At 30.6% G+C, this 21806-nt stretch overlaps 4 protein-coding genes across 4 annotated transcripts; 2 read left to right on the forward strand and 2 right to left on the reverse strand.

Moving 5' to 3' along the window:
- The first annotated feature begins 67 nt into the window (after positions 1-67).
- On the forward strand, positions 68-2068 carry LOC130891265 (translocator protein-like). The gene is made up of 3 exons (XM_057795900.1): positions 68-923; positions 1519-1613; positions 1784-2068. The coding sequence occupies exons 1-3, from the start codon at positions 698-700 to the stop codon at positions 1964-1966; spliced, it is 504 nt and encodes a 167-aa protein (XP_057651883.1). The 5' UTR covers positions 68-697; the 3' UTR covers positions 1967-2068.
- Positions 2069-2496: 428 nt separating this feature from the next.
- LOC130891263 (translocator protein-like) lies at positions 2497-8091 on the forward strand. The gene is made up of 4 exons (XM_057795898.1): positions 2497-3746; positions 5465-5686; positions 6138-6232; positions 7788-8091. The coding sequence occupies exons 2-4, from the start codon at positions 5467-5469 to the stop codon at positions 8028-8030; spliced, it is 558 nt and encodes a 185-aa protein (XP_057651881.1). The 5' UTR covers positions 2497-3746; positions 5465-5466; the 3' UTR covers positions 8031-8091.
- A 130-nt stretch (positions 8092-8221) lies between these two features.
- On the reverse strand, positions 8222-11263 carry LOC130891266 (transcription factor BTF3 homolog 4). The gene is made up of 2 exons (XM_057795901.1): positions 10748-11263; positions 8222-9502 (listed from the first exon to the last, which is right to left on the reverse strand). The coding sequence occupies exons 1-2, from the start codon at positions 11115-11117 to the stop codon at positions 9378-9380; spliced, it is 495 nt and encodes a 164-aa protein (XP_057651884.1). The 5' UTR covers positions 11118-11263; the 3' UTR covers positions 8222-9377.
- Positions 11264-12240: 977 nt separating this feature from the next.
- LOC130892045 (coatomer subunit alpha) lies at positions 12241-21788 on the reverse strand. Its single transcript, XM_057797228.1, has 13 exons — positions 21100-21788; positions 20752-21044; positions 19682-19840; positions 19347-19626; positions 17992-18228; positions 17586-17796; positions 16313-16542; positions 15932-16252; positions 14977-15200; positions 14184-14463; positions 13534-13829; positions 13107-13364; positions 12241-12754 (listed from the first exon to the last, which is right to left on the reverse strand). The coding sequence occupies exons 1-13, from the start codon at positions 21593-21595 to the stop codon at positions 12371-12373; spliced, it is 3669 nt and encodes a 1222-aa protein (XP_057653211.1). The 5' UTR covers positions 21596-21788; the 3' UTR covers positions 12241-12370.
- Between the last annotated feature and the right edge of the window lie 18 nt (positions 21789-21806).

Consider the following 21806-nt stretch of genomic DNA (forward strand, 5'->3'; position numbering starts at 1 on the left):
GTCCTTTTATTAGGTTGTTGCCTAACTCTATATTTGGTAAAATTGTAAAATCTTTTGAAAAAGTTTTAATATACTAGGGCTGCTACTTCAGTTTTGAGAAATGGCAACACTATGTAGAATAACAATAAACTGTAAAAATAGAAAAGATCAAACACTAATTTGCGACAATTCTCAATTTTTATTATGTTTTAAAAGTAATATATCATTGGTATAACCGCAAAAGTTTTTTGGTTTATAGCAATATTTATTGTTTAAAAGCATTTTGTTGGGAAAATATGTCTAAATTTCGAGAGCTTAGATGAATTCGATTTAAGCGCTTCATGTTAGAGAATCTCATCACTACTTTTATAATTCACAGCACAATAATTTCGTCAGAATCACACATCACCAATGTCAATGTCAATCATACTGTCGATTTCTTAAAACTGTATTTTGTGTATTGTACAAAATGTTTAAAAAGGATATGAATAAGTATTTGTGTAAATGTGATCATTTACAAAAATTGGACTTTACACCATAGCGGAAATTCCACTATTGTTTATTTAAATTGTGAAATTACGTCATTTAATATTGACACAAGTATATTGGGTCCATAGACTACGTTGCTTATCTCATGATTTGCTATATTTATTTAGTTTAGTAGATATAATTCATACGTGCAAATAAGTGAATTCAAACATACCTACTTTTTTTAAAAATGATACAACTAAATTGGCCTGCCCTTGGATTTACTATTTTACCAAACATTGGCGGTATCGCCGGCGGTTTTTTTACAAAAAGTAGTATCAAACCATGGTTAGAGAATTTAAAAAGACCAAACTGGAGACCTCCAAACTGGGTGTTTGGTCCTGTTTGGACAACCTTGTATAGTGGAATGGGATACGCTTCATATTTGGTATACAGAGATGGAGGAGGCTTTAATGGTATGTTGTAAATTAAATATACACGGTACCTAAGGTTATATATATTATCCCACTTAAAATTATTGAAACATTGAAATTCTGATTATGAAGAGAAACTTTTTAAAAATAATTTTATATATATATTACAATAATTCTTTTAATTTAAATATAATTTTTAAACATAAATATCAATATTTTAGGTTAAGTGTATAACAAAATAGGAAGTATCATATCAAAATTATATTTCATGCTAAAAAATGGAATATAATATACTTATATACTGTATTGTACTGTTTAGTCACTAATCCAACTCATGTCTGTGTAAAATATATTTAATCAACAGCATTGGTTTGAAATTAGACCAATTATAAATTTCACAATCACTTTATTCACTCATTATTTTAGCAATATTTTCATGGTGTTAGTTCAATATAACAAGAAATCAATCAAGAAGTAGTGTTTTATCACAATTCCAAATGTTTTTATATTCAAATAAATGAAAAGTGGCCTATAACACTATTATATTCTTCTTTTATTGTTCATAATGATACTTTTTTGATTAAGTTTGGAAAAAGTTTATTAATGTACTTTTGAATGTACTAAAACTCACATTTAGGAGCAGCAAAGCTACCACTAATAGTTTATGGAACTAATCTAGCAGCTAATTGGGCTTGGGCACCAATATTCTTTGGTAAAAAAGACCTACAACTGGTAAGTATTTAGGTAGATCATGTTAATCTACTTTTTAGTTTCATCTGTCTTTGCTATTGTCATTTAAAAAACAGATACCAGAATTTTTGTTGGTATATTCAATTGATTCCTCAATTTTTTAAGCTAAAATATATACATTATATATATATATATATATTTTTTAATTTAAGGCACTTATTGAAATGCAACTTATAAACGGTACTGCTATTGGTATGGCATATCTTTTCTATAAAATTAACGCAACTGCTGGTTACTTAATTGTACCATATTGTCTTTGGATGGGTATTGCAACAGCTTTGAATTATTGCCTTTGGAGGGATAACAAACCAACACCTGAACTGAAAGGAAACTAAGTGTTTAATAATTTTTGATTTTCATTGTTTTTTTAGACACCCTTAATCCATTTTACTTTATATTCATTAATATACAATTATTTTAATAAAAAGTCTAGTATATTTTCATTGATTTTCAATTTAAATATACCAATGATTTGTTTCATAGTCCTTTTATTAGGTTGTTGCCTAACTCAATATTTGGTAAAAGTTTACTAAAAGATCTACTAAGCGTTTTTGGAAAATTTTTAATATATGAGAGTTGCTACTTGAGTTTTGAGAAATGGCAACACTGATGTCAATGTGTCAAATCTGACATTGCTATCATAAAGGAATCTTATTTGACAACTAGATGAGCTTACAAAAAGAACCAATACAATACTGAGTCGATCCCAAAGGAACATACTTTTGCGGGTAGCATCAGCATTCAGAACCTCGAGAGTTGCACTGAGAACATACATAACATAATGAGAGCTAGAAAAAACTTAGGTTTGTTCTTGGTAGCTGCACTGGAATTGTACTGAAGTGAACCAGTGCAATCCAGTTCATGAGTGTATAGAATTAGTTCGATCGGATACAAAGAACGATATAGTGCAGAGAGGAATGGAGCATTTGTTGATTGTTGCATTTGAGGTTATTTGAAGTGATTCAAGCCTTGTAGTCTTAACAATAATGGAAAACAATTTAATACTTTTTGATATTTTACAATCGTCCGATAATGAAGATCGTTTTCATATTACACTTATGGAACTGCACTGGCTGAACTGACTTTGACCCAGTGCATGCAGTACAGTGAACTGGGTGAACTAGTCTCTTGCACTGCTATTAAGAACATCGACACTAGCGCTAGTTATGCTACAAAGAACGCTTTAGTGTACACTAGTTCTGCCAGTGCAGCTACCAAGAACAAACCTTGTGTGGATGAATGTGGCGAAAAAGATGGGAAAACAAGACAACGAAAGCACAGTGGATAAAAAGCTTAATAGGTGATAGCAGAGAATGGGTAGGTTACGAACATCGCACAACAGACTACTTCCTACGCTAATTTTCGTTGGGACATGCGTTTCTTTTGAAGTCGACGGTTCATAACTTGAGATACTTTACTAAGAACAAATTTCGGACTAGAAACAGAATCCTGACTTTCTGCTAGATTTGGAGGCTTTGGAGCGGGCAATCTGGCACTATGTAGGATTGGTCTGTTGGCTGATGCCTAGTTTGGGTATTGGACAGTGTGTTTGGACTTTATTGTGAAGCCTTTTGTTTGAATCAAACAAAAATAACAAACACTCACATGATCTCTTGATTCCGTCTAAATCATTGGTATACCAAAAGGCAAATGGTGACGCATAGGAAACTGAAAATAGTCTTCAGAGCACTTTTTAATTGATGGGGTAAATTTTGAACGCTGAGATGTGAAAGTTAATTATCCACACACATAACAACAACTGTCTGCGTTATTAGAACATGTTATAGGAATATTTAGAATGTAACGAACATAACTTAGTTACATCAAAAAAAAATAATTTTTTTTGAATGAGGGTATATCAAAACAAATAAAAATCGTGTGACAAGAACAGTGTTTACCAGTGTTATAAATATTATCATGTGGGTTATTTCTCTTTTTCCGTTACGTTGTGATTAATTTTTCGAGTAGAATGAGTACACAATAGTTTATCAAGGAAATCGTTCTGAATAATTATCGAAAACAGATTAAAATAAGTCGAACCTAAGGTATTGAGAAACCCCAGAACAAAGTTTGCTAATATGAAAAATTAAAGAAGTGGAACAAGTATTGTTCAAGGTAAGTAAATGTTTCGTAGCATCTTTAAGAACATTTGTTAAGAAAACTTGAATATTTCCTAAGATTTATGTTTGACATTTTGCTTTATTTGCATCATTACAGAATATTAAGTAAATGTGTTAATAAGTTATGGGCTTGAAAAGGAAACGATGTTTCACCTTATTTTACATTAGTTTAGTTTTGAAATGTGTTTTATGGCTAGGTTTGATTAAGTCTTGTTACCGAGGGACAATTATTGTATAGCTCCTTTATTAGATTGTTTTCGTGTTGATAATGGCGTTGACGTCCTGGTTCGTAGGCTTTTGTCCTTGGCATTTTACAAATCATAATGAAGTGTCTGATTACTTAAGTACCAATTTGCATCTACTATCAATCAAACGCTTTAGGTTTTATAATCAGAGTTTTAATGAAGATTCTAGCATTCAATTCTAATTTACACTAACGGTCAAGCTTTTTCCCGTCCTAAAGTTTGCTTGATACACCACAAATAACCATACGATCGAATTTTATATTTTGAAGAACATCTATAGATAAAAATATAGTAACAATAATTGTTGAATATTTAAATTTTTGATTCATCGATGTAACACCATTTTGCTTTAATTATTTCGATGCACGATTTTAGCATTCTCTAATAATTTCGAAAAATAATCTTCGTCTATTTGGTTCCATTTGGTTTTCAAGAAATTCCAAAGATGTTACGGCCAATCGTTACTTTAAGTACATTCTCCCTTTCCAATTCTTCCAAATACTCTTTGCACAGCTTCGAGGTATGCTTAAGATCATTATCATGATGGAAGATAAATTTTCTGAGATTAGGTGCTGACCAGAACCTACTACATTTTCCTAATATTTTTTATAGCCTTCTTTCTTCAAAATCCCTTCAATTTTTACCAGGTCTCCAGTCGCACTTTCTCCAAAACATCCCCAAACTGCCCTGAGCCTTCGCCGTGCTTTACAGTCAGGATTACACATGGATCGAACATTCATTCTTCCTTTGACCTACGTACGAACATTCTCTTCTTATATCCAAAAATCTCAATCTTTGACTTATCTCTCTTCATGCGACCAATGTAACCTCTTAATTTTACTTTGGCGGCTTAAAACAGGTTTCTTCACTGCCAACTTCACTCAATCTCCTTTTCACTGTAGAAATACTCAAAAGACCGATCCCTAGATTCATTGATGTGAGCTGCTATCTCAGGTCCCTTGAGTTTTTAATGAGAAATTGAAAAAACCAAAAATTATTTTAAAAATGCAAAATTGCAACAGTTTTATTGAAATAGTAGCTTATATAACCTCCAACTTTTGTTTTATTATTGTTTTTATAGTCTTTCATTCAAAAATTGACGAAACAAACGTTTACTGATCAACACAACACATTAATCTTCAGCGATGGTGGTTTTTCGAGACCGCCCTGAACATTTTCTATCGCTAAAGCTAAAGAACAAAGTTCTAAGTTGATTTTATCCTTATTTTGATATTCATGATGAAGGTGATCTATAGATCAATATAAATAAGCAAATTGTCAGTGTAAAGATCATATTTTGATGAAGACTTAAAGAAAAGTCGAAAGTCAAAATTTATCTTCTTTTAAAAACTATCAAAAAAAACTAATTTTGAAACAGAAGAGACCTAAAATCAAGAACATTTAGATGCATTAAACTAGCTATTGTAAAAAATATAATGAACATCCCTTTACTTACTGATTTATTTAGAAATGGAAATTGATTGGACTGCTGTTACTTTTATGGCAACACCCTTCATTGGAGGTGTTTATGGAGGAATGGTTACTAAAAGAAATTTATTATGGTATGCAGAACTAAAAAGACCGCCATTCACGCCACCAAATTGGGCTTTCAGTCCTATTTGGACCACACTGTATAGTAGTATGGGTTATGCTTCCTATATAGTTTACAAAGATGGTGGTGGGTTTAGCGGTAGGTTTTTCGTATATAATTAATAATTATGTATCATTAACTAAAAATAAGATACTTTATTTAATTTAATGAATTCATATTTTTTTTCTACCATGGTTGCGTAAATATGAATAGATAAAGAGATGACTCATTGCTGTTTGTTCTGGAAACGCACAATATAATTTTTAATTTTAAAAAGCAGCTAATTAATAAACAATATTCATACTAGCGTTGGGTCAATGACTATCTAAAAATAGAAATGAAATGGTTCAAATAAATGGTCGGTTACACGAATTTCACAATAGACACAAAGAAACTCTAAAAACTTTTGTAATTGATTATTTGTAACCAATCTTTTTAACTTTAAAAAATAATATATGGTTGCAATATTGACATATTAACGTCAAAACTTCTACGCTTTTATTACATAATCATAATAAATTATGTCCATAAAACACTTTTTCAAATATAGGAACTGCAAAATGGCCTTTAATTATATACGGCAGCAATGTTCTGGCAAACTGGACATGGACAACCATATTCTTTGAAAAGAAAAATATGAAAATGGTAATATAAAAGTATTAATAACTTATAATTTTGAAACCTATGGATTCAAACATGATGTGAAGACTAAAAGGTGTGTTCTTCCCGAGGGCTCATTTTCGACTTGTTCTGTACATCTCTTTGTGAGCGAATTCCCATTGGCTGCTTCCTAGCTGGTGCGCTATAGCACACCTCGTAGTCTTTACATCATGGATTTGAATATGCTAGACTAGCAACGTTGTCAAATTGTTAAAATACTTTGTAAGTTTTAATCAAAAGTTTTGAAGGTTACCAGGGATGTTACAACAACAATCACTAAGATGTTCTCGACTCGTCAGAAAAGTTGACGCTTGCGTAGAACGCATGCTTGTATAGGTTATATTTTGATTATTAACGTGGTTTGTTTTTGGTTTTTACCCCTTTGTGATGTGTTGTATAATGAATGTATTAAATTTCTTTGCATTTATGATTAGTAGGCTTTAAAATCATAGAGACATAAAAATAGAGTAGGCATAATTATAGGTGGGGGCAAATTGTGAATGTAAAGACATCTTTTACGTACTTTTATCTCTTTTTCGATGCGTACTACGCATGCGTGATTCTGATTTAACAGTAAAAGTACGTGTCTAATCTCTATAGTTGTTAGTTGTAAATTAATATCATTTACCCAATATAAATAATGCTGCAACTTATATAAATTACGAAATATTTGTTATTAAATCCGTCTATATACTGTGTACTCTCTAGATAAAAAAAGCAATAGTTAAATAATCCTAGTTCTTCTCAAAGCCAATTCTACTTGCGTGCGTACCTTTAACATGTCTACTCTATCTATAACATTAGCTTTGTTCACGGCTCAAAATCTGAAACTGCGCATGCGATCGGTCTCTAAACTAATTCAGAAATTGACCCCAAAACTATTGTTTGTTTAAAATATACAAATGATGAACAAATAAAAAAAATAGTTTCCATTACTTATTCATGATTCATTAAAAATCTTAAATTGGTTCAAAATTGCTTCTTGGAACAAATCTGTAGTATATTTATAGATTTCCTACATGCTTAATACAAGATCCAAAATTAATGTCAAATCCATAGAGATCATAGATTTCTTCTTCAAGATGTAGTGCCACCGTTTCCAGATTACACTTATTGAATTGTCTTGTAGTGCACTGGCTGAACTAGTTCTTTTACACTGCTACTAAGAGCAGCGACACTAGCGCTGGTCTTGCTACAAAGAGCGCTTTAGTCTACACTTAACTAGTTCTGTCAGTACAGCAACCAAGAACAAACCTCATATTAAAGATAGAGTGGAATTGTACTATTGAAATAGAAAGAGTAATATACCCATATTCTTTCTCTATCTCTATCAGCAGTTCGGGCCCATTTGAATAAGCTCCCATCCCTCTCTCTCTATCTGTAATATCAACTCTATGGATATGTCCAGAATTTTTTGTTGCAACTAACCATTTCTGAAATGTGTACCTAGTCCTGATAACCTGATTCGCTTTAGTTTTAGTATATTTATAAGAAAAATTATATAGTTTTATTTAAAAAAATGTCTTTTCGTCCTTTTTAGGCGTTTTGTGAATTACAATTCATAAATGCAACGGCTTTAACAATGAGTTACCTCTTCTACCGAATTAACCACAAAGCTGGTTTACTAATTCTACCATATATCGGATGGTTGGCAGTGTCAACCGCATTAACATATTCGTTCTGGCAAGAAAATCAAGCCGATGAAAAAAAAGTAGAGGATATGGAAAAAACTACTTCTAAGAAAAACTCGCCTAACTCTGATAAATCTCAAATTCAACTATAAATATTCATGTCGTACAAATTATATTTTAAATTTATTACTAAAATAAAAAATTTAAAATGCGTTTTATTTGTATAATTTTGTCTAGTTTCAACAAATAGGTTTTGTTGCATTTAATAAGCATTCAATTCAGATTTCCTTGCAGATTTCACAAAGTGGTAGATTATGAGGAGTTTATGAGGAAAGTACAGGTAGACAACTTATCAAGATGTTTATTGATTTGATTAAAAAGTTAAAGATAATCATTAGAAATTTGGGAATACATTTTGTCATTTAAAACAACCTAACTCCCCAAACTTAGGGGGAAAATTGTGGGTTGGGATTTTTATAACTTCAATTATCGATATGTAACATTGTAAAAAATATCGATTGAAATGTTACGTAATACGATTGAGGCTCGATCCACACTGCAACAGAATGGTAGGTCATGCACAACCTAACCAACCGTAAAAATACTGAAATTATTCAATGTCAATATGATGATCAGAATATGAAGAAAATGATTTGTTACTTGAAGTTTTCGATAATTTAAGAATAAAGAATTTTAAAAAATGATGTCGCCGAATGATATTTTTTGATATTTTACAATCGTTCAATGATGATGTAGTGACTCCGTGAGCCAGTGCAAGCAGTGAACAGGGTGAACTAGTTCTCCTGCACTGCTACTAAGAACAGCGACACAAACCTCGAGTTAATACGGACAGTTACTTACCTGACTGATTTCACAATTACATCAATTATTCACATTGAATTCAATCTTCATATCAAAAACATTAAAATTTTAAATGTGGTTATGCCATAATACACCTTCATTGATAAATCTTTTTTATTCTAACATATTGTATTAGTTCTCATGTAATTTCAGTAAATATTATTTCAGAATTAATAATTACAAAAAAGATTGTTTCCAAGAAAATGGGACAAAAGCCCCCAGGAAAACAGCCTCCTTTGGGAAAAATCTAAATATTTTGGACAACAATGAGATGCAGAGCCATGAACAAAATATCTTTTGAGATATAGGTGCAGAGCAGCTGAAAAACCGAAATAACTGAAACAATCTGCAAGCATGTTTTGAATCCAAATTTTCTACCTGCATAAGAGTTTACAATATAACTTTAGTGAAATGATTTAAAGCAACACCATATTAGAATATTTATGTATTTCCTATGAAATATTCTATACATATGCCCAAATGTCAACAAAAATTGTTGGGTTAGTTTCAATGATTCAACACATAAATATCAAAAAACATGCTTTATCTCTGCAATGTAAAAACTAAAAATCGAGACCAAGAAAACAATGCCGAAACGGTTTCTTTACTAACAAATAAACACACTTCTCGATCAATTTTTAGTTTTCTTTAGGTTTTTCTTCTCCTTCTTTCTTCGTCACTTCTGCTTTTGATGCTTCGTCAAAATTTTCTACTAAATCTGGCACATCTTCCTCATCTTCAGGAACTATTTTACCAACACCACCTAACAATAAAGATAATATTGGAATTTGTTTTCAATATTTTATTTATAATAAAAATTAATAAATATAATAAACTTTCAGAGAGTTAAAGAAATCAATCTATACCAGAAAACATATTTAGTAATGTAGAGTACTTCACTTTTCTGATGAAATTATTTTATATTGCTCATTGTCACATATTATATCTTTATGATACTTGTTCAATAAGGATTATGAGATTATAACTGTCACATCACAGGGGAGTGAATATACTATTTGAATTGATTGGCTTGCTGTCAACCTAGGCAATGTTCAATGCACCACCATTTCCAATAAAATTGATGTCTTTAATTTTGATCAAATATTATCATTTCAAAATAACTTTATTTTATTGATGTATAATTTTTAAGTATTATAATACAAGCTACTTAAGATTTGAGATAGTCAAAAAAAGCAAATATTTATCATTGGATATGGCTTTATTGTTTTTCAAAATATTCTCTTTTAAGGTCAATACACTTTTGCATTTCAATAATTTTGAAGCCCTTCAAATTATGCCGCCCTAGACCTCAGCGTAAATCAATCACTGTTCATTGGTATTGTGTGGTTATAATTTCATTTTGCCATTTCATGTTCCAAAAAAAAAGGTTTTAAAGTGTTGTTTACCCAAGTATAAAATTACTTCAAAAACCCACAAAAACCTATTTTTATATAATCCTATCAATGTTAACAGCGTTGGATTAAGAAGTAGTGGGGCCTGGGGCTAAACTGGTGGCCCTCTTCAAAATCGAAATAAAAAAACAAAAAAGGAAATCAAAATCAGCAAGATAAACAGTATTCAAAACATTTATATCAATAGTCAAATAGCCTTCTTTCAAATTGTTTCACTAGGTAACATTAAATACTGATAGTTGATGTGTATTTTATATGTAAAGTTAATAGTACATTAAATATTATTAAAAGGATAAAATTTTTATTGTTTTCTACCCAGTACATCATTATTTAGCCATAGCGCCCAATATTATTACAGAGATAATGAAGAGTTCAAAGGTTGACAAGAAATTTGCTTAAAATTGATATATTTTAAAACCCCATAAGTTTTTGTAGAATATTACTATGTAATATGAATTACCATGATAGGAGTGATTTATTTTCAACACAGATTCACAATAATACTTAATAGAACGTGTTTAACTGATAAAAATCAAAAACTTCATTACCATGAGGAAAAATGTGACATGAATATTATACACTAAAATGAATCTTACCCGCATTAGCAACTGTATTCGCTAGTCTCTTGAGTTGAGTGATGCCTTCTGGCCCCAACTGACTCAATATACCAGGTAGCATATCTGTGATCTGTTTATTTTCCCCATGTCCAGTAATAGCGAAAGTATTTGCAGCTAATGAAGCTTGCGTCTTGGGATTATTAAAATGTATCACTGTACCATCTTCTTTAATCATATTCACTTCTTCGATGCCTGGAATTGTATTTACTGAAAGCTTTTTGAGCGACGACTGTAATTTCTTATCGTCAGTAGCTTGTGTAGAATGTACCACCTTCTTCTTACGCCTTGGAGTACCCTTTCCACCAATACGTACTTGTGATTGTAGTTTTTTCAACTTTTCAGTATTCATTTTGGATGTATTTTAGAACTTCTATTGGTTATAAATCAACGTTCTAGTTTTATTATTAATTTAATACCTTATCTAAAATTTGTTAACAAAGCACATGTACACCGTTTTTAACCGGTGAAGTTGAAAAGAAAATGGTTGAAGGGATACTTCCTTATGTCAATTTTATTAGCGCGAATTTCAAATATTTGTTGAAAGAACAATAGTTTGTATGATTTACACTTATGTGGGAAAATAAAACAAATATTTCAAATAATTACCGTAATCTCATGTATTAACAAAAAATATTGAAATATACAAATCTGATGTCTCATTTCAAAAATATATTTAAAACGATTCTGAGAAAACCATGAGAGTTAACCACTGTCAACATCATAGATTATTACGAACATAGACTTCGTTACTATAACTGATACCAGTGAAGTGTCAAAGACTTATAATTCGGTCGATAAAGTTGGTACAGTGTAGAACATAGATCAACCACATCCTTGTGTAGAAGTTGTCGATGTTATTTTTTTTGCAAAAAAATGTGCTTGCATCTTATGAAAATTAATTTTTGATTTTCATTGTTTTGATGTCAAGGCCTTTAGGTTTTCTTTTTTAAAATGATCTTATCACTCATTAATTATCACATATTTCATAAAAATGTTTCATATTATCATAATTAGTGTGCAAAAATTATTATTTATCAAAATATTTCTATATATTTTTTTTTCTTGTAAGTTTGATGCAGCACATTTTTATATTTAATCAGATTCTGTTACAATACTCATAAGCTAATGACGTACTAGAGTTTAATTATGTTAATACCTCATTTTAGTTTGTTTATCTGTGAGATAAGGGGAATCAGATTAAATTTTATATTATCACAAATTATAATACATATCAGGTATTTAGGTAAATTTCGTGACTTCTTATTTCAGTTTACCTGATCAAGTCCAAGTTTCAAACATTACTTTCAAAATTCGCACCAAATTATTATATCAATTATATCAAGCGAAAAACACTTTGCAACTAATTCTTAAGGAAAATTCTCTTCATGCGTTTGTGTGTATATAGAAACCATAATGGATAATTATGTGAAAAAAAAAGAACTAAAGGAGGGTGTTTTCAATTAAGAAACAAATTCAAAAAAGTATTTTTATTCGCTTTTTCAATAATGTACAATTTGTAGAAAAAAAATTAAATCCCTACATTTGATATATAATAAACATATTAATACTTAAATACATAATATTAAAAATATTAGCAATACTTTATCTAAACTGATGTACACTTATCCTCAAACCAATACAATCCTTGCCAACCTCGGCAACTTTACAAACATTACACAATGTTCCCTTATATTTAGGCAAATAAGAAGTTCCACATAGAGGACATTTTTCTTCAGCTTTTCCTCTGTAAATTGGGGTATAAGAATGTCCACATAAGTTAAATGGATTATGTTCATCGTAGAGTAACTGAAACTCGTCTGTAAGATTAGAATCGCAAGCTTGTAGAATCTTCCTAGCTTGTTGTGCCACTTCTGGTCTGGGACCGAGTTCTAAAAGTCTTTTTGCAAATGAGGCTGCCGTTTTATAGTTTTTAAGTTTAAAGAACATGTTTAGAGCCGTTCGTAATGTTAATATTTGATGTATTGGCTAAAATAAAAAAAAATTATATGTTAGTTACAATTGTCACTAGTCAGATAATTGATGTTTATTCATGGAAAGTTCAATATGTATAATAATTGTACTCTATTGCATATGAAGGAAAGAATGGCTTTAAAATACTGGTAAGTAAGTGTCCATAAGACGTGAATCTATGAGCACTGTTTTCTAATTGTATTAATAAACACTGTAACTACTTCATTTGATGAAGGCTTCAACAACAATATTAATGTTGTTGCGAATCTAAATGATTTGAGCTACCCTGAACTACTTTGAAACGAAAATGATAAATAAAACTTGTTCTTTTAGTAAAATTTAGTGCAATTGAAATGAATGTCCCCACCTGTAATTTACAATGTGTGAAGTAAGCAGCCATTTCACATTGTCGTCTTTGTTCTTCGGGAGTAGATTTTGGTAAAGTTTTTCTTAAAGTTTCCATTTGTAATCCACAAATATATTCACTACATATCCTCAATAATTGCTGAGCTTCTGATATTTCTTGTTTATTATCTACTACAAGTAAAGTAACAGAAAGAAGTAGTGTTTGTAATTTTTCTATGGCTTCAGTGAACTTTCCTCCTGTAGTTAATTGGTAGCAAACCTAAAAGGTATTAAAGAATCGATAAGTAAGTAAACTTCAGTATAAAGTGAGACTATTTAAAGTAATGTTGTTCAAAGTTTTTCCAATAGTAAATGCAAATGTAAAAACTGATATCTAAAAAGTTTGTTTTGGTGAATTAGCACATGAATATAGTTTTTAGCAACTTTACCTGCAATTTTGCTACCAAATCGTTTAATTTTACTCCTGATGCTGGTAGTTGATTTTTCATATTGGAGTCTTTCCAATTCCGTAATGGATAACTGAAAGCTGGCGGTATATTTTGTTGCCACGAATACACGGTCCTAGAACTACTGTACAAACTTGTAAATAGGTATTCATATGGCTTGAAATCAACAACGCCCAGTTGATCGTTAAGTAATCTAGCAGCTGATTCAAACGAACCAGCTGCAACATGATCTGCTACTAATTGTGAATTTTTTGTCCACGTTAGAGTAGGTGACGGACCTGAAATAAAAGAAAATCGTAAACATTTGATTACATAGTCATATGAAAAATAAAATCGAAAAGCAGTCAAAGCACAACGTGGATGAGGTAAGCATTATATTGATATAATGTCAAATCAGTTATTGTGATACAGTATGTTCAATTAATCTCTATAGGATAAATTTATTAATGCCATGATAATGTCAGTAAACACTCTGTGTATTTGTTTATTTTATCTGCATATAGTAAGTCATTTTACTCAAGACTTGTATTAGATTAAAACTGTAACACACACATGGTATTGTAAAAAAAATTCCAAATAAATAAATTTCTATATTTACTTTCACAACCATAGAGAATAAAATAATATCTTACCTTGTGTTGGTAAATGTATGTAAGCACCTTCTGTTTCGATGGGTACTGAAGGACCCAAATCGGGTATTTCTAAACCTTCATCTTCCACGTCCCAACCTCCGTCTCCTTCGCCTCCAGAAGCAGCTGCTTCAGCTTTTTTTTCGTCGGGATCTAATTCTAATTCGTCATCATCTCCCCATCCTTGTGCATCTTCTAAACCGGCATCAGATATTGGTTCGGCCATTAGTGATTTCATGTTGGCAGAAGCTGTAGCAACAGCTGCAGTATTCTCGAAAAAGCTCTATAACGTGTAATTGATGAATAACATTCTATATTTTTCCCAGCAAATGGTTAAACTTCAACAGAAGGAAAGTACAAATGATTGATGAGGGATTAATGGTACTGACAAGAGTTATGAATAATTTTTAATTACAAAACCAGTGAGAAATTATAGACTAAACTATCACAAACAAAATATAGAGATATCAGGGATGATATTGGGAGGGATATAAATGAGATGAATTGGCAAAGAGCATCCCTTGAAAAGTTTTGAATATAGTAACCAGTACAGGAGATGAAGTAGAAGAAGTATAATTTGAAATAAACATTGATTCAACCCACAGTACTTTATGGAAAAGCATACTGGGTAATTAGGTCTTACAAAGAAGAATTTAAATATCTATGAAATATTTGGAGAGTAAAAATTTAACAAGTAGAAATCATGCGAAAAGGCAAAATGAAAAACTGTTTGTTATGCTATGTAAGAAAGATGAGCTATGGGTGTTTATAAACAAAAAAATTTTAATATACTTACCCTGGTAACGGTCAACAGTGGCCAGTTAGATTCAGCTTGCTGAATTGGAGGAGGTGGTTTCAAGAATTTTGCATTGGGATTTATATCTGGAAATTTTTTATCTTCGCCTATTTGTTCTCTTAGTTCCTCTGCTTCGGCTTTCATGCCGTGAGTAGCAGCTGTCAGATATGCTAATGACAATTGGTTGGAACTTTTCAAAATCTTTACTCGTTCCTCCAAGTCACCTAAACAACAAAAATATTGAAATAAGTGAATTATAAAAAAATTTTAGTAAAAATGTTTCAAAACACTATTATAAATATGTTGAATATACACACCACATTAAAATTTCTTCGGAGGTGGAATTAAAACTCCACTTATAGGGAATTAAAACAAAAATGTACAGGAAATTTTTATGAATATTAATTACACCTTGACATTATCTGGGTAGCAGAAGCAAACTATAGTCACTTTTTGATGAACAGTGGTTAGAAGAGGGGCCTCAAATCAATGTCGTTTCACTATCATTGCTTATTTCATATTAATAATGCAACTCAAGTCAAGTTCAGTAGACAAAATACACCTTTGTTTTAGCATTTGAACTACCAATTCTTGTATTTAGTCAAATTTACATGTTTTGCATAACAGCAGCTGCAAGTACCAATAAGTTTTTACAAGTCTTGAAAAAATTCTTTGTTTCTTTACTACTAAACTTCTTAACTGCTAAAATTTTCTAAGCAAAAGAAAAAACTGCCAAATCAGTAACAAACATAACCTGAGGTCATGATACAATTTTTTTTGTTCAACATTTGGAAAATAATTTGTATCACATTCAATGAATGATGTAATCAGCTCTTGACTAGTATAAATACTAGTAGGTAAATACGATCAGCTGTAGTGAACTGCAGCTCAGAACTTTTTGTCAAGCCCTTTAAAAGAAACAATGAAAATAATGAGAAAACTATTTGATGCTTACCTAGTAAAAGTGCTGCATGATATTGCGAAGACCTAGCTTTCCTAATTTCAGCAATTTTCATCATTTTTCTCAGTTTTTCTAAATTTCCAGTGATTAAATATAAAAATGACAATTTCTCGAAACTCTTTGTTCTTTGGTAGCACATTTCAACCACCTGATGATTTCCTTGCCACAGAGCAGCTTGTGCAAGTTGGTCCCAGCATACTTTATCATTCAAAGCTTTGGCGGCTTCTAGAGCTATTTCAATATTACCACAATCTAGGGCGAGTGTGAAACGAGTTTTATCATCTTTCACAAAATGTAGTGCTACTTCAGGATATCCTATAATATAAAATGATTTTTTTATGGATTTTAAAGCAATTAAATTATAAAATAACTCACCTTTCTGTTGCAAGTAAGAAATCATGGACTGTCCCACTAATCGTGAGTTTCTAACCATATATAAAACTTCTTCGTACTTATGATTGATTAAAGCGAGTTTGAATTTATATTCCATTGAATCAACTGTAAGAATCCTGGGTTTACATTCGCGATCTAAACAAAATATTTGATTTCCTCTTACTCTGGTGATATATACTGGAAGATCGAGTGTTCTTATGATACCTTGATCTCTGAAATAATGAAACAGCTTAGGTAACGTTGACAAGCATTTAATTGTTAATATTTAGAAGAAATAGAAGAAGAACAGCAAGAAATAATGAGAGCCTTACAGTAAAAGAAGCCTTATAAAATATTGAAATAGGATAACAAATGGAAAGAATAAAATAGTATCAGAAAATGAATAGAAATATATTGGATGTACAAACTCAATGTGAAAATGATAGCGCAAGGCATTTGGTACAAACAAGTTACAAATTCTATAAAAAAATTTGTTGAAATAATTTTGAAACTAGTAGCAATAAGTAGAGAAAGAAGAAAAAATATTTATTGATTGAACAAATGATTAAAAGAAATATTAACAATAATAAAGGAGATGAAAATACCTAGAGGTACAATACTAACAATAAAACGCACTAATAAAATAGTTGGGGTAAGAGTACGTAAGAGGAAATTATAATGGATATAAGATTAATGTTTCGAGCCCACTGCTGTTTATATTTATCAAGTAGAGGATAGTCAAGAACATAAAAAGACAATGTGAACACGTAAGTACAATTAGATATAAGAGCATGGAAGCCATAAAAGTGAGTAGACTTATACACTAAGAATGTGATTTTAATATAAAATTTTAAAAATAAAATCCAAAACTTAAAAAAATATGGTTCTCAAAAATGGAAATAAAAAAAGAAATGTGCACAATAAGAACTAGAACCCTCATCTAGCATCCGCAAAAGTAAAAGGAATAAGAATTGAAGGAGCTGGTGATAAAAATTTTGAGAGGAATTGAGAAAGACAAAAATCATGTAGCAACAGGTTTCAAAGAAATAATTGTTTGATTTGTGATGAATTTTAGACCAACGTAACCTCAACATAACAAATCTCAGTTCAACAAATTAATATATATATATATATATATATATATATATATATATATATATATATATATATATATATATATATATATATATATATATTTAATTGTTACCTTTCAATCTGTTTTATCGAGGTTGCACTGTATTAAGATCATTAGATGAGCTAAATTATTTGTACTCACCCATTTTTAAGTGTATATTTCAGGTGATTGCTGGTGGTGTAAATAAATACTCCTGTATCATCCCATGCCCCCGATTTCACTCTGGTATTTTCATGTAAAGAACACAACACATCCAGTTTTCTGTTACAGATGGTAACGTTATGTTTTGATAGCAAAGCTAAATGTGACATATCAGATGACCAAACTACATATCTGCATTTATTGATTTTAACTGAAAACAAAATAACTTATTAATAAATAAATTTTTTAAATGATCGATTGACAATGATTTGAAATTGTTTTGATAATTTTTAATCTTTACAAATAATGACTAGTTTTCTTCTTTCTTCTTCTCGACGTTGCCAGACCATATCCAAAAAATTTTTTATGAATACAAATTTTGTGTCGAGAGTAAAACTTAACTTACCTTGTGCTAAAGTTCTCTTTAGTTGAACATCAAATAATGTTACGTGTTCAGCGTCTCTAAGTAAAAGCATACCAGTGCCGGCATCAAATACTTCATCACACGTTGGAGTCTGCACTTTTTTAGTTACTTCATTTTTTAAATTTTTAATAATTAATTGGTGGCTTCTATCCAAAACTGCGAATCTGTTTCTGGCTACCCACAATGCAGTTAATCCAGATGATCTCTTACTTTCTGCTTCTAGTAATAAAAAAGTATTATATTAATAATATATAAAAATAACCAATATCTCCAAAAAATCTTTTCCGTTACTGTATATTATTTATTTTTGAAGTATTTTTTAAATTGCAACTACAACTCAAGTTTCACTATTAGAATCCTATTTGTCTTGATAACAAGTTTATGATAAACTTAAATACAGATGTAAAATTCTCTTTAGGAGAATATCTGAGTATATTGGAAAATCATTGCATTCATATTGGTGAAGAAATTAATAATTCAGATGTTCTACATGCTACATTCAATTCTATCCAGAAAGAAAAATATACAGGAAGGAATTCTTTGAAAATGCCAGTGAAAACATCATCTTTTTTGACAAGCTTGCAAGATTCAAAATATTATACCTTGCCTTCAAATTGTGCCTGAAATAAAGTCAAGCATTTTATAAAGTTTACCACAATGGTTTGTTATTTAAAATCAAAATGACTCTCCCAACTCCTTTTTTCAATTAACTAGAATCATATTTATCAGAAGATATTGGTTGTGGGTTACGAAAATTCACGAATCTAGTGTTAATAAAACAGGTGAAAATATAAATGGTTCTACATGGTGGAAAGGGGCATGTAATAAGTATGACAAAAATTACATCTATCAACTATGCCTTCCACAATTGCTGCAATTGACAAAGTTTTAGTATTTATAAATTAATACACACTACAAAGAGAAATCAATTATCCATAGAAAGAAGTAGAAAACTGGCTTTTGGGTACCATAACATCAAATTTTTAAAAACCGAAAGGCAAACGACCATGTCTGATATTCAAACAGAAGTGATACAGAGTGATGTAGAGTCAGTCGGCACAGAAATTAAAGAAAACATTGATAAAAATCAAAGTTAATTTTCAGGACATAAAGATGATTTTTAATTAAATTTCAATTAGGTATAGAAAAATTTAGTTAAAAAAAAATAGTTTTCTCTTTGTTTAAAAATTTGCCAGCTTTCTAACTATCTTATAATTCATTTTCAATTATTTGTTTTTCATAAAATAAAACAAATTTCAGCCAAGATAATATTCTCATTCTCTGAGAATATTATCACCTCATATCTCTAAATACAGGTAATGCACATAACAAGGTACCTGGTACATGATCTTCACGTTCTTGTTCTTTTGGTATTGTATACAAATCATAGGTACTATTATCCAAATTTGATGTACGAGTAGAGAGAAGAACTGAATTTTCTGCTGGATTGAAGGACATTTTGTACACAGGAATTTTTCCTCCGCCACGAAGTTGTATAACAGGTACATCTTTAGATGTTGTGAAATCTAATTTCCTTAAGAAATTCTTTTTAACATAGTATAATAGATTTCCATGAACTGTATATGCTGGACGTTCGCGTTCAAGTTTAAATATAACCTTAAAAAACATACAACCAGTTGAAACAGTCGTGAAAACTTTATTAAAACATTACCATTCCATTATCGTGACCAGCAGCAAAAAGGTTCAAATTAGGATGAGATGTCATGATCCAAAATCTTTCATGTTCCCTTCTAAATGTATGCAAACATGTTCTTTTAACCATATCCCATACTCTCATACTTTTGTCTTCACTATTTGAAAGAATCAACTCCTAGAAATGTAAATTACAAATTTACGTGTGAATACAGGTCCCTAGTTCCCTTCCATTTTTTTAGAAAACAAAATAAGCTTGGGGTAATGTAATTCACAAAACTGTCAGATTATATTTAAAAGGTTTCATCCTTACAATATCATTTTTTGAGAAATGTGGTCTCTATCCTATAATCCCTCAGTATTTAACACCAAAATAATAGTTTTTCAAATTAACAAGATTAATAAAAAAAACTTTTTATGAAAATATATATCCTATATTTTTGCCAGTTAACTTCTCTGGAGCAGAAACCTTGAAAATATATGAAATAATGATAAAAATCCCAATTTCTGTGTACAAAACTTTGACTCCGGAGAATAAAAAAACTAAATAAGAAGAAATTATAATGATTAAAAGTACAGGCATAAGTAATAAAATGAAAAGTAATTTTCCACTAAGTACTATATTAGTCTGTGGTTATTGCCAGTGTAGGTACCATATCGAAATGCCATCATCCTCTTCTTTCCTTTCTGGGAGGGGCTCTATGGAGAGCACATTTATAGCATTCCTTTTGCATAAACCTCAGATGATTTGAGCCCGTTTAAGTTATATGTTATCATAAAATAAGTCTTTATAGCTTTTCTCTTCTCATGTGCATAAGTCTTCAATAAAATTGTTTTTCTATTTGAATAAGTAATAATATAACACTGCAGACTATTAAGAAAATTCTGCTTCTGGGATTTACTTGTTAATTTTATCTAGTAAATAGGAAATCTACAGAGGTATGTAAGTTATATAATAAGCAGCTGTCTTTCAAAGAAAATCAGACATCAGGTAAAATTCAAAATAGCAAGGAATTAATGTACATATGCATTATTAAAATGCAAATAAATTCAAAATAACTCATTATTTTTATTGAGAAAGTAATTTACTTGGCGTGGATGAAAGATGACACAAGAGACGTTGTGGTAATGGCCTCTGCATGTATCAACTTCCCAAGCTTTCGAATCATTCATCCTCCATAGTTTAACCTGTCTATCGTCAGCACCAGAAACTATAAGAGGCAAAGTTGGATGGAAACTAGCCCAATTAACACCTCTATCATGGCCCTCTAAAACATGCTTCACTACAGCATCTGCCTGGCCAAATAAATCTGTAGCACCGGGATTTTTCAGGTGTTCTTCAAGTCCTGCTGGTCCAGGAGCTACATTTTTCTTCCTTAAACCTAAAAAAAATTTATATATAAAACATGTATACTTAGTCAAAGTCATTAAACATACCTGAAATATCCCAAATTCTAACAGTAGAATCTAAAGAAGCTGAGACAACCAAATCTTCAGTTGGATGAAATGCAGCACACATAACATAATGATTATGTCCAGTTAATACACAAATGCAAGTTCTACTTTGCCAATTCCAGATTCGGATTGTCTGGTCATCTGATGCAGATAATATCCAGGGATATTCATGATGAAACATAGTAGTACGAATATAATCCAAATGACCCAGAAGTGTAAATAAGCACCTCTTTTGTTTGTAGTTCCATACTTTGATTTTATAGTCATCTCCACCAGATACAAAAAGTGGCTGTTGATTATGAAAGCAAATGCCTCTTACAGGACCATCATGTTCTTCAAATTTTTCCAACAGAGTACACATACGATAATCCCAAAGCTGAATACAACCATTATGAAGTGTAGCTAAAATCCAGGGTCTTTTAGGATGAAAAGAGAGTCCTTTAACTCGAGCCGATTTGGTTTCGAATTTAGTTAACATTTTGTTTTGATAAACTTTATTTTTTTTTCAGCAAAATATTTAGAGCACTTATATGAATTTATAATATTAACACATGTTTTGTCTTAATGTAGCGTAAAAATTAATTATTTTAGGTAATAATTAATTTTATAAAGTATTGACGTGGAGACCAGTCAAATCTAAAATCTGACACGTCAAAATTTGTGAGTGGCATAATTCTTCTTTTTCTCAT

The sequence above is a fragment of the Diorhabda carinulata genome, chromosome 3 (assembly GCF_026250575.1).
Source record: "Diorhabda carinulata isolate Delta chromosome 3, icDioCari1.1, whole genome shotgun sequence".
Lineage (NCBI taxonomy): Eukaryota > Metazoa > Arthropoda > Insecta > Coleoptera > Chrysomelidae > Diorhabda > Diorhabda carinulata.